Below are 16,102 nucleotides of genomic sequence, written 5' to 3'. Positions count from 1 at the left end.
AGGAGACAGAATGCAGGAGAGGAGAGTGCAGGGAGGAGAGAGGAGAGAGGGAGGGGAGAGGGAGAGTAGAGAGGGCAGGGAGGAGATAGGGAGAGAGTGGAGGGCAGGAAGGAGAGAGGAGAGGAGAGATGAGAGGAGAGTGCAGGGAGAGGGAGAGTAGAGAGGGAGGGAGGAGAGAGGGTGATTAGAGAGGGCAGGGGAGGAGAGAGGGAGAGAAAATGGGGAGGACAGGGAGAGGAGAGGGCAGGGAGGAGAGGAGAGAGGGAGGGTAGAGAGGGCTGGAAGGAAAGAGGGAGAGAGAGGAAGAGTAGAGGGGGCAGAGGAGAGAGGGATAGGGAGGAGGGAGAGTGGGAAAGGGAGGGATTAACATAGCAGAGAGAAGGAAAGGGGAGAGAAGAGAGTAGAGAAGAGAGACATAGGAGAGGGTGAGAGGAGAGAAGAGAGTAGAGAAGAGAGACATAGGAGAGGGTGAGAGGAGAGAAAAAGAGGAGAGGACAAGGAGGAGAGAGAGAAGAAAGAGGAAGAGAGAGGAGAGAGGAATAGTAGAGTGGGCAGGGAGCTGAGGAAGAGTAGAGAGGACAGAGGAGGGAGTGGGAAAGTGAGATTAACATAGCAGAAAGAAGGAAAGAGAGGAGAGGGGGAGAATAGAGGAGAGCGCCATAGGGGAGGGAAAGAGGAGTTAGTGAAGAGCCAGAGAGATATCAGAGGAGAGAGAGGAGGGGAGGGATCTGGAGAGGAGAGAGCCATAGGAGAGGAGAGAGAGAGGGGAGGGATCTGGAGATGGAGAGAGGAGTAGCAGAGGAGAGAGAGAAGGGGAGGGATCTGGAGATGGAGAGAGAGAGCAGGGAGAGAGAAGGGGAGAGATGGAGAGAGGAGAGCAGAGGAGAGAGAGAAGGGGAGGGATCTGGAGATGGAGAGAGGAGAGCAGAGGAGAGAGAGAAGGGGAGGGATCTGGAGATGGAGAGAGGAGAGCAGAGGAGAGAGAGAAGGGGAGGGATCTGGAGATGGAGAGAGGAGAGCAGAGGAGAGAGAGAAGGGGAGGGATCTGGAGATGGAGAGAGGAGAGCAGAGGAGAGAGAGAGAAGGGGAGGGATCTGGAGATGGAGAGAGGAGAGCAGAGGAGAGAGAGAAGGGGAGGGATCTGGAGATGGAGAGGGGAGAGCAGAGGAGAGAGAGAAGGGGAGGGATCTGGAGATGGAGAGAGGAGAGCAGAGGAGAGAGAGAAGGGGAGGGATCTGGAGATGGAGAGAGGAGAGCAGAGGAGAGAGAGAAGGGGAGGGATCTGGAGATGGAGAGAGGTGGAGGGGAAAGAGAGAGGCAGACAGGAAGGGAGAGTAGGAAAGGGGGTGTAGAGTAATAAAGAGGAGGGGCTCAGGGTAAGAGGGTGGAAGAGAGAGGATTTCTTCTCATCAGCCCAGAAGAGTGCAGAGAGAGTGGCAGTGAAAGTGAAGAGGAGACTGTCTGAGCTGTTTGAATAGTTTCCTGGTTCAGACAGCAATGTGTGTTTAATCTGCAGCGCTGACAGGGTCAGGGTCAGGGGACTCCAGCACAAGGTCTGTATAACTGTAAGTATAGAAGAGTGGATAGAGTTTCTCATTGGGATTGAACTCCATGTCAGTGAAAGTGTAGATGTGAGATCTGCTCTCCACATTGTAAAAGGAGAGCTGCCCTTCCTCATAATCCAGATACACCCCCAGCTTCTGGGGCTTCAGACTCCGGGGGAGGGGGGTCTGGGGGTCAGTGAGAGCAGTGAACTCACCTCCACTCCACCACACAGTCCAGTAACCCTGCTGGGGGGTCATGCTGAACCCCCCCTTCCTCGGGGCAGACTCTCTGCTGACTCCTAATCTCCACCATGTATTCCCCCCCACCTGCACCTGCCAGTAGCGTCTCCCCGAGGTGAAGCCCTCCCTGCCCAGCACACAGGGCCAGTAATCAAATCTCTCTGGAGTGTCAGGGAGACGCTGCCGTGTCTCTCCCAGTCTCACTCGTTTCCCCTCCGCAGACAGGGTGAGCCGGGGGTGCGCTGTATCAGGGTCCAGAGATACAGGGAGAGTATGAAGGAGGGAGGATATAAAGGAGGGAGAGTATGAAGGAGGGAGGATATAAACTATTAAAGGAGGGAGAGTATGAAGGAGGGAGGATATAAAAAGGAGGGAGATTGAAGGAGGGAGGATATAAAGGAGGGAGAGATGAAGGAGGGAGGATATAAAGGAGGGAGAGTATGAAGGAGGGAGGATATAAAGGAGGGAAGTATAAAGGAGGGAGGATATAAAGGAGGGAGAGTATGAAGGAGGGAGGATATAAAGGAGGGAGAGTTTGAAGGAGGGAGGATATAAAGGAGGGAGAGTTTGAAGGAGGGAGGATATAAAGGAGGGAGAGTATGAAGGAGGGAGGATATAAAGGAGGGAGAGTATGAAGGAGGGAGATATATAAGGGGAGGGAGAGTATGAAGGAGGGAGGATATAAAGGAGGGAGAGTATAAAGGAGGGAGGGAGGATATAAAGGAGGGAGAGTATGAAGGAGGGAGGATATAAAGGAGGGAGAGTATGAAGGAGGGAGGATATAAGGAGGAGGGATGAAGGAGGGAGGATATAAAGGAGGGAGAGATGAAGGAAAGGAAGGGAGAGTATGAAGGAGGGAGGATATAAAGGAGGGAGAGTTTGAAGGAGGGAGGATATAAAGGAGGGAGAGTATGAAGGAGGGAGGATATAGGAAGGAGGGAGAGTATAAAGGAGGGAGAGATGAAGGAGGGAGGATATAAAGGAGGGAGAGTTTGAAGGAGGGAGGATATAAAGGAGGGAGAGTATGAAGGAGGGAGGATATAAAGGAGGGAGAGTATGAAGGAGGGAGGGAGAGTATGAATGAGGGAGGATATAAAGGAGGGAGAGTATGAAGGAGGGAGGATATAAAGGAGGGAGAGTATGAAGGAGGGAGGATATAAAGGAGGGAGAGTATGAAGGAGGGAGGATATAAAGGAGGGAGAGGGAGGAGTATGAAGGAGGGAGAGTATAAAGGAGGGAGAGTATAAAGGAGGGAGAGTATGAAGGAGGGAGATATAAAGGAGGGAGAGATATAAAGGAGGGAGAGTATGAAGGAGGGAGATATAAAGGAGGGAGGATATAAAGGAGGGAGGATATGAAGGAGGGAGGATATAAAGGAGGGAGAGTATAAAGGAGGGAGGATATAAAGGGGGGAGAGTATAAAGGAGGGAGGATATAAAGGAGGGAGAGTATGAAGGAGGGGAGGGAGAGTATGAAGGAGGGAGGATATAAAGGAGGGAGATGAAGGAGGGAGGATATAAAGGAGGGAGAGTATGAAGGAGGGAGGATATAAAGGAGGGAGAGTATGAGGAGGGAGAGTTTGAATAGGGGATATAAAGGAGGGATATGAAGGAGGGAGGATATAAAGGAGGGAGAGTATGAAGGAGGGAGGATAGAGTATGAAGGAGGGAGGATATAAAGGAGGGAGAGTATGGAGAGGATATAAAGGAGGGAGAGTATGAAGGAGGGAGGATATAAAGGAGGGAGAGTATGAAGGAGGGAGGATATAAAGGAGGGAGAGTATGAAGGAGGGAGGATATAAAGGAGGGAGAGGAGGGAGGGATATATAAAGGAGGGAGAGTATGAAGGAGGGAGGATATAAAGGAGGGAGAGTATGAAGGAGGGAGGATATAAAGGAGGGAGAGTATGAATAAAGGAGGGAGGATATAAAGGAGGGAGAGTATGAAGGAGGGAGGATATAAAGGAGGGAGAGTATGAAGGAGGGAGGATATAAAGGAGGGAGAGTATGAAGGAGGGAGGATATAAAGGAGGGAGAGTATGAAGGAGGGAGATATAAAGGAGGGAGAGTATGAAGGAGGGAGGATATAAAGGAGGGAGAGTATGAAGGAGGGAGGATATAAAGGAGGGAGAGTATGAAGGAGGGAGGATATAAAGGAGGGAGAGTATGAAGGAGGGAGGATATAAAGGAGGGAGAGTTTGAAGGAGGGAGGATATAAAGGAGGGAGAGTATGAAGGAGGGAGGATATAAAGGAGGGAGAGTATGAAGGAGGGAGGATATAAAGGAGGGAGAGGGAGGGAGATATAAAGGAGGGAGAGTATGAAGGAGGGAGGAGGATATAAAGGAGGGAGAGTATGAAGGAGGGAGGATATAAAGGAGGGAGAGTATGAAGGAGGGAGGATATAAAGGAGGGAGAGTATGAATGAGGGAGGATATAAAGGAGGGAGAGTTTGAAGGAGGGAGGATATAAAGGAGGGAGAGTATGAAGGAGGGAGGATATAAAGGAGGGAGAGTATGAAGGAGGGAGGATATAAAGGAGGGAGAGTATGAAGGAGGGAGGATATAAAGGAGGGAGGATATGAAGGAGGGAGAGTATGAAGGAGGGAGGATATAAAGGAGGGAGAGTATGAAGGAGGGAGGAGAGGGAGGATATAAAGGAGGGAGGAAGGAGGGAGGATATAAAGGAGGGAGAGTATGAAGGAGGGAGGATATAAAGGAGGGAGAGTATGAAGGAGGGAGGATATAAAGGAGGGAGAGTATGAAGGAGGGAGGATATAAAGGAGGGAGAGTATGAAGGAGGGAGAGTATGAAGGAGGGAGGATATAAAGGAGGGAGAGTATGAGGGAGGATATAAAGGAGGGAGAGTATGAAGGAGGGAGGATATAAAGGAGGGAGAGTATGAAGGAGGGAGGATATAAAGGAGGGAGAGTATGAAGGAGGGAGGATATAAAGGAGGGAGAGTATGAAGGAGGGAGGAAGGAGGATATAAAGGAGGGAGAGTATGAAGGAGGGAGGATATAAAGGAGGGAGAGTATGAAGGAGGGAGGATATAAAGGAGGGAGAGTATGAAGGAGGGAGGATATAAAGGAGGGAGAGTATGAAGGAGGGAGGATATAAAGGAGGGAGAGTATGAAGGAGGGAGGATATAAAGGAGGGAGAGTTTGAAGGAGGGAGGATATAAAGGAGGGAGAGTATGAAGGAGGGAGGATATAAAGGAGGGAGAGTTGAAGGAGGGAGGATATAAAGGAGGGAGAGTATGAAGGAGGGAGGATATAAAGGAGGGAGAGTATGAAGGAGGGAGGATATAAAGGAGGGAGAGTATGAAGGAGGGAGGATATAAAGGAGGGAGAGTATGAAGGAGGGAGGATATAAAGGAGGGAGAGTATGAAGGAGGGAGGATATAAAGGAGGGGATATGAAGGAGGGAGAATATAAAGGAGGGAGAGTATGAAGGAGGGAGGATATAAGGAGGAGGGAGAGTATGAAGGAGGGAGGATATAAAGGAGGGAGGAGTATGAAGGAGGGAGGATATAAAGGAGGGAGGTATGAAGGAGGGAGGATATAAAGGAGGGAGAGTATGAAAGGGGATAAAGGAGGGAGAGTATGAAGGAGGGAGGATATAAAGGAGGGAGAGTATGAAGGAGGGAGGATATAAAGGAGGGAGAGTATGAAGGAGGGAGGTATGAAGGAGGGAGGTATGAGGGAGAGGGAGGGAGATATAAAGGAGGGAGAGTATGAAGGAGGGAGGATATAAAGGAGGGAGAGTATGAAGGAGGGAGGATATAAAGGAGGGAGAGTATGAAGGAGGGAGGATATAAAGGAGGGAGAGTAGGAGGGAGGATATAAAGGAGGGAGAGTATGAAGGAGGGAGGATATAAAGGAGGGAGAGGGAGGGAGGATATAAAGGAGGGAGAGTATGAAGGAGGGAGGATATAAAGGAGGGAGAGTTTGAAGGAGGGAGGATATAAAGGAGGGAGAGTATGAAGGAGGGAGGATATAAAGGAGGGAGAGTATGAAGGAGGGAGGATATAAAGGAGGGAGAGTATGAAGGAGGGAGGATATAAAGGAGGGAGAGTGAATGAAGGAGGGAGGATATAAAGGAGGGAGAGTATGAAGGAGGGAGGATATAAAGGAGGGAGAGAGAATGAAGGAGGGAGGATATAAAGGGGAGGATATAAAGGAGGGGAGAGTATGAAGGAGGGAGGATATAAAGGAGGGAGAGTATGAAGGAGGGAGGATATAAAGGAGGGAGAGTATGAAGGAGGGAGGATATAAAGGAGGGAGAGTATGAAGGAGGGAGGATATAAAGGAGGGAGAGTATGAAGGAGGGAGATATAAAGGAGGGAGAAGGAGGGAGAGTATGAAGGAGGGAGGATATAAAGGAGGGAGAGTATGAAGGAGGGAGGATATAAAGGAGGGAGAGTATGAATAAAGGAGGGAGGATATAAGGAGGGAGGTATAAAGGAGGGAGAGTATGAAGGAGGGAGGATATAAAGGAGGGAGAGTATGAAGGAGGGAGGATATAAAGGAGGGAGAGTATGAAGGAGGGAGGATATAAAGGAGGGAGAGTATGAATGAGGGAGGATATAAAGGAGGGAGTATGAAGGAGGGAGAGATATAAAGGAGGGAGAGTATGAAGGAGGGAGGGAGGGAGAGTATGAATATAAAGGAGGGAGAGTATGAAGGAGGGAGGATATAAAGGAGGGAGAGTATGAAGGAGGGAGGATATAAAGGAGGGAGAGTATGAAGGAGGGAGGGAGGGAGAGATATAAAGGAGGGAGAGTATGAAGGAGGGAGGATATAAAGGAGGGAGAGTATGAAGGAGGGAGGATATAAAGGAGGGAGAGTATGAAGGAGGGAGGATATAAAGGAGGGAGAGTATGAAGGAGGGAGGATATAAAGGAGGGAGAGTATGAAGGAGGGAGGATATAAAGGAGGGAGAGTATGAAGGAGGGAGGATATAAAGGAGGGAGAGTATGAAGGAGGGAGGATATAAAGGAGGGAGAGTATGAAGGAGGGAGGATATAAAGGAGGGAGAGTATGAAGGAGGGAGGATATAAAGGAGGGAGAGTATGAAGGAGGGAGGATATAAAGGAGGGAGAGTATGGGAGGGAGGTATGAAGGAGGGAGGGAGGATATAAAGGAGGGAGAGTATGAAGGAGGGAGGATATAAAGGAGGGAGAGTATGAAGGAGGGAGGATATAAAGGAGGGAGAGGAAGGAGGGAGATATAAAGGAGGGAAGTATGGAGGGAGGATATAAAGGAGGGAGAGTATGAAGGAGGGAGGTATGAAGGAGGGAGGATAATAAAAGGAGGGAGGATATGAAGGAGGGAGGATATAAAGGAGGGAGAGTATGAAGGAGGGAGGAGGAGGGAGAGTATGAAGGAGGGAGGATATAAAGGAGGGAGAGTATGAAGGAGGGAGGATATAAAGGAGGGAGAGTATGAAGGAGGGAGGATATAAAGGAGGGAGAGTATGAAGGAGGGAGGATATAAAGGAGGGAGAGTATGAAGGAGGGAGGATATAAAGGAGGAGAGAGTATGAAGGAGGGAGGATATAAAGGAGGGAGAGTATGAAGGAGGGAGGATATAAAGGAGGGAGAGTATGAAGGAGGGAGGATATAAAGGAGGGGAAGGAGGGAGGATATAAAGGAGGGAGAGTATGAAAGGGAGGATATAAAGGAGGGAGAGTATGAAGGAGGGAGGATATAAAGGAGGGAGAGTATGAAGGAGGGAGGATATAAAGGAGGGAGGATATAAAGGAGGGAGAGTATGAAGGAGGGAGGATATAAAGGAGGGAGAGTGAATGAAGGAGGGAGGATATAAAGGAGGGGGAGGAGTTTGAAGGAGGGAGGATATAAAGGAGGGAGAGTATGAAGGAGGGAGGGAGAGTATGAATGAGGGAGGATATAAAAGGGAGATGGAGGGAGATATAAAGGAGGGAGAATGAAGGAGGGAGGATATAAAGGAGGGAGAGTATGAAGGAGGGAGGATATAAAGGAGGGAGAGTATGAAGGAGGGAGGATATAAAGGAGGGAGAGTATGAAGGAGGGAGGATATAAAGGAGGGAGAGTATGAAGGGAGGGAGAGGATATAAAGGAGGGAGAGTATGAAGGAGGGAGGATATAAAGGAGGGAGAGTATGAAGGAGGGAGGATATAAAGGAGGGAGAGTATGAAGGAGGGAGGATATAAAGGAGGGAGAGTATAAAGGAGGGAGGGAGGATATAAAGGAGGGAGAGTATAAAGGAGGGAGGATATAAAGGAGGGAGAGTATGGGAGGGAGGATATAAAGGAGGGAGAGAATGAAGGAGGGAGGATATAAAGGAGGGGAGAGTATGAAGGAGGGAGGATATAAAGGAGGGAGAGTATGAAGGAGGGAGGATATAAAGGAGGGAGAGTATATGAGGGAGGATATAAAGGAGGGAGAGGAGATATAAAGGAGGGAGAGTATGAAGGAGGGAGGATATAAAGGAGGGAGAGTTTGAAGGAGGGAGGATATAAAGGAGGGAGAGTATGAAGGAGGGAGGATATAAAGGAGGGAGAGTATGAAGGAGGGAGGATATAAAGGAGGGAGAGTATGAAGGAGGGAGGATATAAAGGAGGGAGAGTATGAAGGAGGGAGGATATAAAGGAGGGAGAGTATGAAGGAGGGAGGATATAAAGGAGGGAGAGTATGAAGGAGGGAGGATATAAAGGAGGGAGAGTATGAAGGAGGGAGGATATAAAGGAGGGAGAGTATGAAAGAGGGAGGATATAAAGGAGGGAGGGTATAAAGGAGGGAGAGTATGAAGGAGGGAGGATATAAAGGAGGGAGAGTATGAAGGAGGGAGGATATAAAAGGAGGGAGAGTTTGAAGGAGGGTCAATAGATATAAAGGAGGGAGAGTATGAAGGAGGGAGGATATAAAGGAGGGAGAGTTTGAATGAGGGAGGATATAAAGGAGGGAGATGAAGGAGGGAGGATATAAAGGAGGGAGAGTATGAAGGAGGGAGGATCGCTCCAACACATTGGCTGCACAGTTTGGGCACAAATGGCGCTCCATACAGCTCACCCAGGACGAGACAGAGACACACTTTTACTGCAGTGCACTAAATATAAGAATATAAGGGAAGCCTTCTTCCCAAAAATACAACATCTCTGCACAGAATTCCCAGACTTGCCAGACCCAGAAAAACTGGCCCTCCTCCTGGCAGAGGAAACAAGCTGTATAGAAGAGGCAGCCCAGCACACAAGCGCCTGCCCCAGCCTGAGGGACAGGGAGAGACACTGAGGCTCCTCACACAGGGAGGGAGGGGAACACAGCACTAGCATTATTATCACATCATTATTATTGCTGTTTCAAACGTGTTATTGATGTTCTTCATGTTGAATATTCACTTGTAAATATGTTGGAAACTGTTGATTGATTACATGGAAATGAATGACAATTGTCATCAATGCTTTGGCAATACCTAAACTGGTCTTGCTAATAAAGCACTTTGAATGAGAGAGAGAGACTGACCCATTCATGAATGACAAACACATTGGCTGGACAGTTTTTATCTTTTAGGGGAGGAGGGAGAGAGAGGGAGGAGATAAAGAGGAGAGAGAGAGAGAGGAACTGAGAGACAGATTGGCTGAGAGTTTGGGAGAGAGAATGAGGGAGGAGAGCTCACCCAGGACGAGAGAGAGGGAGAGACTGCAGTGAGAGAGAGCCTTCTGAGGGAGGATAAAGAGAGAGATCTCTGCACAGAATTCCCAGAGCCAGACCCAGAAAAGAGAGAGAGGAGACAAGGGTATAGAAGAGGCAGAGAGAGAGCGCCTGCCCCAGCCTGAGGGACAGGGAGAGACACTGAGGCTCCTCACACAGGGAGGGAGAACACAGCACTAGCATTATTAAGATCATTATTATTGCTGTTTCAAACGTGTTATTGATGTTCTTCATGTTAATATTCACTTGTAAATATGTTGGAAACTGTTGATTGATTACATGGAAATGAATGACAATTGTCATCAATGCTTTGAGAAATATACTGAACTAAACCAGAGGGGAAGAGACTAATGCAAATATTGCATAACGAGCAAAGAAGAAACGAGAAAACCACCTGAGGATTAGAGAGAGAGAGAGAGAGAGTGGTGGAGGGGAGAGAGAGAGAGAGAGAGGGAGAGAGGAGAGAGGAGAGAGAGAGAGAGGAGAGAGAGAGAGAGAGAGAGAGAGAGAGAGAGAGGAGAGAGAGAGAGAGAGAGAAGAGAGAGAGAGAGAGAGAGAGGAGAGAGAGAGAAAGAAAGGTGACAAAGGCAGAAGGCAAGCCTCTTACGTCAATTCACATTAATCTTGAAATAATAATATTTAGTAGATATGAATATTAACTAAACCCAAGATCCCCTCGTACAGTGAAGTCCCTTCAATCGACAGGCTAAACTCAAGCCGCAGTTTGAAATGTCAGTTTGAATTGAAGCAGTTTTTTGAGTTTCGAGTCGCAGCAGTTTTGGGTTGTCATGGAAACCGCAGTGAGAGAGACGATCCTGAAGAGAAAAACAACACAAAGTGAAAGAGAGGAAACCCTGACGAGGCTCTTCCCTGCCGGAGACTGATCAAGATCAGGGGCCACATTACACAAAGAATTCAGAGCTCGCTTTCCCATCTTATCTTCCATACCACAGGCCTCACAATCATGGAATCCAGCCCTGCTCGTCATAGCTGGTATATACACCGCGTGCAACGTGTACCTCGCACCACGTGCCCTGAGTACTGTGTAACGCTAGCTACCAAGCACTAGGGCTATCGCTTGCACCGAGTACCATGCAGTGCTGGGCACCGTGCTCACCGCGTGCATCGAGTGCCGTGCAGCACCAGCGCGCTAGCCTGTATCGGTACAGTGAGTCAATAAGCACCGTGCACACTGTGGTACCGAAGTAGCACGGGCTGAGTCTCACACACCGCGGTATTAAAAAAACACCGGGTCAGCTGTGCACGGTGCCTACTCTGACCGCGTGGTCACACACCTGAGCAGCGCATAGCGTACAACAGGGGGACAGGGCTGAAGCCACGGCGGGGACTTGACTCGTTACAACACAGTAAATACAATACAATATACAAAAACAGTATATATATATATATATATATATGGGGGATAGCATATATATATATATAGTATAGATGGGGGAGAGCACGCTGTCTGTTTGATTGTAAGGCCTACACATGTGGTGAAAACCAACGCAGCCCGCGTACGTCTCAACTCAACAACGAGAAGCCTCGGTGAGGAGTATACGGCTGGACCGGCTGTAAGCAGCCACGCTGTATCTTGTCCTCTGCACAAGCACAGGGTCGCGCAGCTACAATCAAAACAAGCCCCGACCTGCGGCCCACAGGCAGCTGGTGGGCTAACTCGACAGCGGGGACAAGGCAGGCCCAGCCCGTGGAGTAACAGCGCTCTCCCAAGGAAGAAAGGGGTGAAAAACACACACAGTTCTTAACAAGAATACTTACCTGCAGTCGACTAAAAGACGACAGACAGAGAGAAGAAGCCTGACACACGGAGCGAGCAGGTGCTGATAGTTAGAAACAGAATAAAAAAGGCTCAGAATTAAGAGCGACTGATTCCGGGAAAGAGGCAGAGCCAGCTTTCAGCACGAAGTGCAGGGGAACCAGCAGCAAGCCCAGTAAGAAAAAGGCTCAATGCAACACAGAGAGGTCTTACCGAACCAGTCTTGAGAAGCGATAAGAGGGGGGGGCTCCCCTGCGTGACGGTTATGTACCCTCGGTAGGCGGGACCGAGGGGGTCACCGAGGGAAGGGGGCCTATTTGCAGCTTTGATAGAAAGAGCTCAGTGACACCTACCAATAGGCAGGAGTGTATCCCTTAACAATGTTTTGGTGGCCATCTTCGAATTGAAAGGGAACCCAGAGATATCGAAGCGCTGGGATGTGAATCAGCCCTCTCAGCAACGAACATATATAGACATGTTTGGGTTTGTTTTTTGTATTTTTGTTTTTTAATAGCTCTTAATAGCCGATTTTATTAATTTAGTTCTAACGTTATATTAACTGCTGAGCGGCCCTCCCTGTCCAGTGAAAACCGGCTCAATCCAAGAGAAACCCACGTTTCCAACATCGGAACCACCTCGGAACAGCCTCTCTGCATTCCAGCTTCGGAGCGAACTGCATTTCCCATGAGGAGGTCCCCGGAAACTTTATACACTCGACACCCAAAAAATCAACCGCCCCCAGACCAAGAGGCACAGCAATACACTCTGATTCTGACTGAAGGGAATCCACTTCTCACAAAAAAAGATACACAGAAATGTTAGCAAACACAACCGCCCTCGCAACAAACCAGTGAACACAGAAATGGCAAAATAGAAATGTTACAGCGCGTAATTTTAACCCGCTCCCTAACAATTACCACGGAAACCCTGCCAGCAAAACAAAAAACAAACAAAACAAACAAAAACAAACAGAACAGAAATGGAGCTCTGTTCAGGAGAATAATTCAGCTCCACAACACCTGAACAACTCCAGGAAATGCAAGCTTATTATCACAAGAGTTTTTTTTTATTATTATTATTAGAATTATTTTTTTAAAGAGGTTAATACCCATTTTGTACTTGAAAGAGAATGTGCTGTTTTTAAGTTACAAGTTCAAAGTGTTCTCCTTGGTTTCAGTCGCGTTATCACTCCTAGTACAGACCACAGCAATTGCGGTTTTCTCTGTACTGCATCACACAATGCAAACCTTATTTTAATCTGTGTGTGATAGGCAGTGTGTGTGTATTGTCTCACACAATGCACACCTTATTTTAAACTGTGTGTGATAGGCAGTGTGTGTGTATTGTCTCACACAATGCAACCCTTATTTTAATCTGTGTGTGATAGGCAGTGTGTGTGTATTGTCTCACACAATGCACACCTTATTTTAAACTGTGTGTGATAGGCAGTGTGTGTGTATTGTCTCACACAATGCAACCCTTATTTTAAACTGTGTGTGATAGGCAGTGTGTGTGTATTGTCTCACACAATGCAACCCTTATTTTAAACTGTGTGTGATAGGCAGTGTGTGTGTATTGTCTCACACAATGCACCCCTTATTTTAAACTGTGTGTGATAGGCAGTGTGTGTGTATTGTCTCACACAATGCAACCCTTATTTTAAACTGTGTTCACGTTATCAAAGTTGTTGCTATTTTAAATACAATTCTTTATGGAGTTCACTCTGTCTAAAAACTCACTGACATAAACTAAGCAGAGTAAGGAAAAAAATGCTCACCACAGATTATAAAAATACTGCATGGGGCAGCGTGTGATAGACAGTGTGTGTGTGATAGGCAGTGCGTGTGTGTGTAATAGGCAGTGTGCGTGATAGGCAGTGTGCGTGATAGGCAGTGTGTGTGTGATAAGCAATGTGTGTGTGTGATAGATTATGTGTGTGTGATATTAATGTCTTGCAAGACCTGTCCCTCCTCAAGCCATGGTCTATTTGAGAAATCTCTACCAAAGGAACCTATTTCAGACCAACCTGTTGTGGTTATTTTTACTAATTCCCCCATGCAGAAGTCCTCAATATGGTGTTTAAGTTCAGCTAGAGCTTTCTTCACAGCCCCAAAAGAGATGTCTGTATTGACAGTAAAGCTGGATAAGTCTCCAGCTTCAGGAGGGGCAGAGAGAGACTGGAAATTCTACAACAGGAAAGTGGAGAAAAGGAGTTTTCAGTGAAACAGAATGGGATCCAAAACATTCATGGGGAAAAGCAAAGATTCATTCAATTGGAGAGGTCTGTCTGAAACCGTCCCAGTTGTGTACTTGAGATTTTCTAGCAAGCAGTGATGTTACCTGTAGAAAATGGATGTGATCCTCTGTCTCTGAAAGCTGTTTCAGCTCAGCGTTTCTCCTCCTTAGCTCAGCAATCTCCTGCTCCAGTTTCTTCATGCGTCCTTCAGCCTGATTCACTGCAGCCTTCTCGTTAGCTCCAATCAGCTCAATAACCTCAGTGTGGCTCTTCTTAATGGATCGGATCAGCTCAGTAAAGATCTTCTCACTTTCCTTTATTTCTATGCATGCAGATCTCTGAGTGATAGAACACAGTAGAGGAGACATGGTTAGAACTGATATCAAAAACACATCAGGCAACACAATTGGCTGAGCGCTGCCCGGGTAGGGAGGGCTTCGGTCGGCAGGGGATTCCACAGCTCACCGCGCAGCAGCGACCCCTGTGGCTGATAGGGAGCCTGTGGTTCTGCAGTGGAGACTCCAGATCTGTGTTTCCTCCGGCACTATAGGTCTGGTGGCCTCGCTGTGGATCCGCAGTGTGTAAAGTGATGGATTAGCAGGAGCACGTTTCGGAGGACGTGTGCTTCAGCCTCTGTTCCCCGAGTCGGCAAGGGGGTTGTGAGCGGTAAGCCGAGGATACAAGATAATAATTGGGCACACCAAATTGGGGAGAAAAACCGGGGTAAAACAATTGGCGACAACTAAACTTAAAAAAAAAACCACATCAGGCATAGACAGTGAACTTCTGCAGATGTGTTCCAGCCCATTTGTTAATAATGATAATAAATAACCCCCTCTCAATACCCACCTTCAGTGACTCCACAGCCTGTTTCAGCTTCTCCACTTCTGTCAGTCTCTCCTGGATTCTCTGTTGTATTTCTGTCTGTGTCTCTCCCAGCTGCTTCTGTGTAGAAACACAGTGACACAGTGACATTTCTGATGGGGCATTGAGTGATATCCTGTCACACCCAACACAGGCCTCTCTAAGTAAGCTTTTGAAACTAACATTTTTCACACTAATTTTAGTTCAAATATATTTTTCATTTTCTTGTCCCCTTACCTCTTTACAATAATTCTCAGTGGTTCTCGAACATATCTTGTTCTTCAGTTCTAGTTGCACGCCATAGACATCTGTAGCACAGGCTAGATCAGACAACATGTGTAGTAGTAAGATACACCACCATCTAGTGCACAGCTGCCAGCAATACAAAAAGACACTTGATCCACAGTAGCTGTCCACTAGATGGTACTGTTTCATAGTGTCAATTTTTGTTGTCAAGCAACTAGGTAACTGAAGCAACTTTATCTTTAATCTAATATGTATTTAATATTAATCTTGGTATTTTTTCTACTGTTTTTAACTCTAAGGTCCAAATAATGAGAAAATGACCTGCGGCAGTTATGACTTCACAGTTTAATCAGGCAGTATTATGGACACCCCTGCAAGTCCTATATCTTTGTAAACAGCAGCCTTGTTTATTTCCGGCATTTCTGGCCTTCACAAGCCTGCGTTGAAGTTATGGTGCAGACATCGTAGATTTAAAACCTAGAGAAGAAAAGGCAACTTGAAACGAAAATGAACCTTCAGAGCTAACAAAAACCAAACAGCTTCAGTGCAGAGGAGGCTGGTAGAAGATTGAGGCATTTAATGACAGTGATGGATGTGTTTGGAGAGCTACGATACTGAAGAAGATGGGCTTTGTACAAGGATGAGATCCTTTATAAGCATAGCATTGATTTCTCTTTATATGATGTAAATAAATAGTATTGAGAAACTTGTTACTGTTCAGTTTAGTTTATTATTATAATTGTTAGTGTTCAGTTTAGTTTATTATTATAATTGTTAGTGTTCAGTTTAGTTTATTATTATAATTGTTAGTGTTCAGTTTAGTTTATTATTATAATTGTTAGTGTTCAGTTTAGTTTATTATTATAATTGTTTCTGTTCAGTTTAGTTTATTATTATAATTGTTAGTGTTCAGTTTAGTTTATTATTATAATTGTTAGTGTTCAGTTTAGTTTATTATTATAATTGTTTCTGTTCAGTTTAGTTTATTATTATAATTGTTAGTGTTCAGTTTAGTTTATTATTATAATTGTTAGTGTTCTGTTCAGTTTAGTTTATTATTATTTGTGTTCAGTTTAGTGTATGTATTAGTGTTCAGTTTAGTTTATTATTATAATTGTTTCTGTTGTTCAGTTTATTAGTTTATTATTATATTTGTTAGTGTTCAGTTTAGTTTATTATTATAATTGTTAGTGTTCAGTTTATTATTTAATTGTTTGTTTAGTTAAGTTTATTATTATAATTGTTAGTGTTCAGTTTAGTTTATTGTTATAGTTTATTTGTTAGTGTTCAGTTTAGTTTATTATTATAATTGTTAGTGTTCAGTTTAGTTTATTATTATAATTGTTTCTGTTATTAGTTTAGTTTATTATTATAATTGTTAGTGTTCAGTTTAGTTTATTATTATAATTGTTACTGTTTAGTTTAGTTTATTATTTAGTTTGTTATGTTAAGTTTAGTTTATTATTATAATTGTTAGTGTTCAGTTTAGTTTATTATTATAATTGTT

General features: G+C 45.8%; 1 protein-coding gene across 1 annotated transcript; it reads right to left on the bottom strand.

Moving 5' to 3' along the window:
• Positions 1-1,251: 1,251 nt before the first annotated feature.
• LOC121305390 (E3 ubiquitin-protein ligase TRIM39-like) lies at positions 1,252-14,709 on the bottom strand. Its single transcript, XM_041237003.1, has 6 exons — positions 14,587-14,709; positions 14,335-14,430; positions 13,590-13,823; positions 13,276-13,435; positions 10,997-11,000; positions 1,252-2,049 (listed from the first exon to the last, which is right to left on the bottom strand). Exons 1-6 carry the CDS (start codon positions 14,683-14,685, stop codon positions 1,506-1,508), a joined length of 1,137 nt encoding a protein of 378 aa, XP_041092937.1. The 5' UTR covers positions 14,686-14,709; the 3' UTR covers positions 1,252-1,505.
• Positions 14,710-16,102: the final 1,393 nt, after the last annotated feature.

This window comes from Polyodon spathula, chromosome 43 (genome assembly GCF_017654505.1).
Source record: "Polyodon spathula isolate WHYD16114869_AA chromosome 43, ASM1765450v1, whole genome shotgun sequence".
Classification (NCBI taxonomy): domain Eukaryota; kingdom Metazoa; phylum Chordata; class Actinopteri; order Acipenseriformes; family Polyodontidae; genus Polyodon; species Polyodon spathula.
This window is presented reverse-complemented; position numbering and strand designations above follow the sequence as displayed.

Bases quoted from the DNA above. Each gene is read 5' to 3' on its own strand.
- LOC121305390 (XM_041237003.1), bottom strand. From the start codon at position 14,685: ATGTTGTCTGATCTAGCCTGTGCTACAGATGTCTATGGCGTGCAACTA. The intron at 13,824-14,334 runs GTGGGTATTGAG...TCTATCACTCAG, and splicing joins AGGCTGTGGAGTCACTGAAG to AGATCTGCATGCATAGAAAT. The intron at 13,436-13,589 runs GTAACATCACTG...TTCCTGTTGTAG, and splicing joins ATCACATCCATTTTCTACAG to AATTTCCAGTCTCTCTCTGC.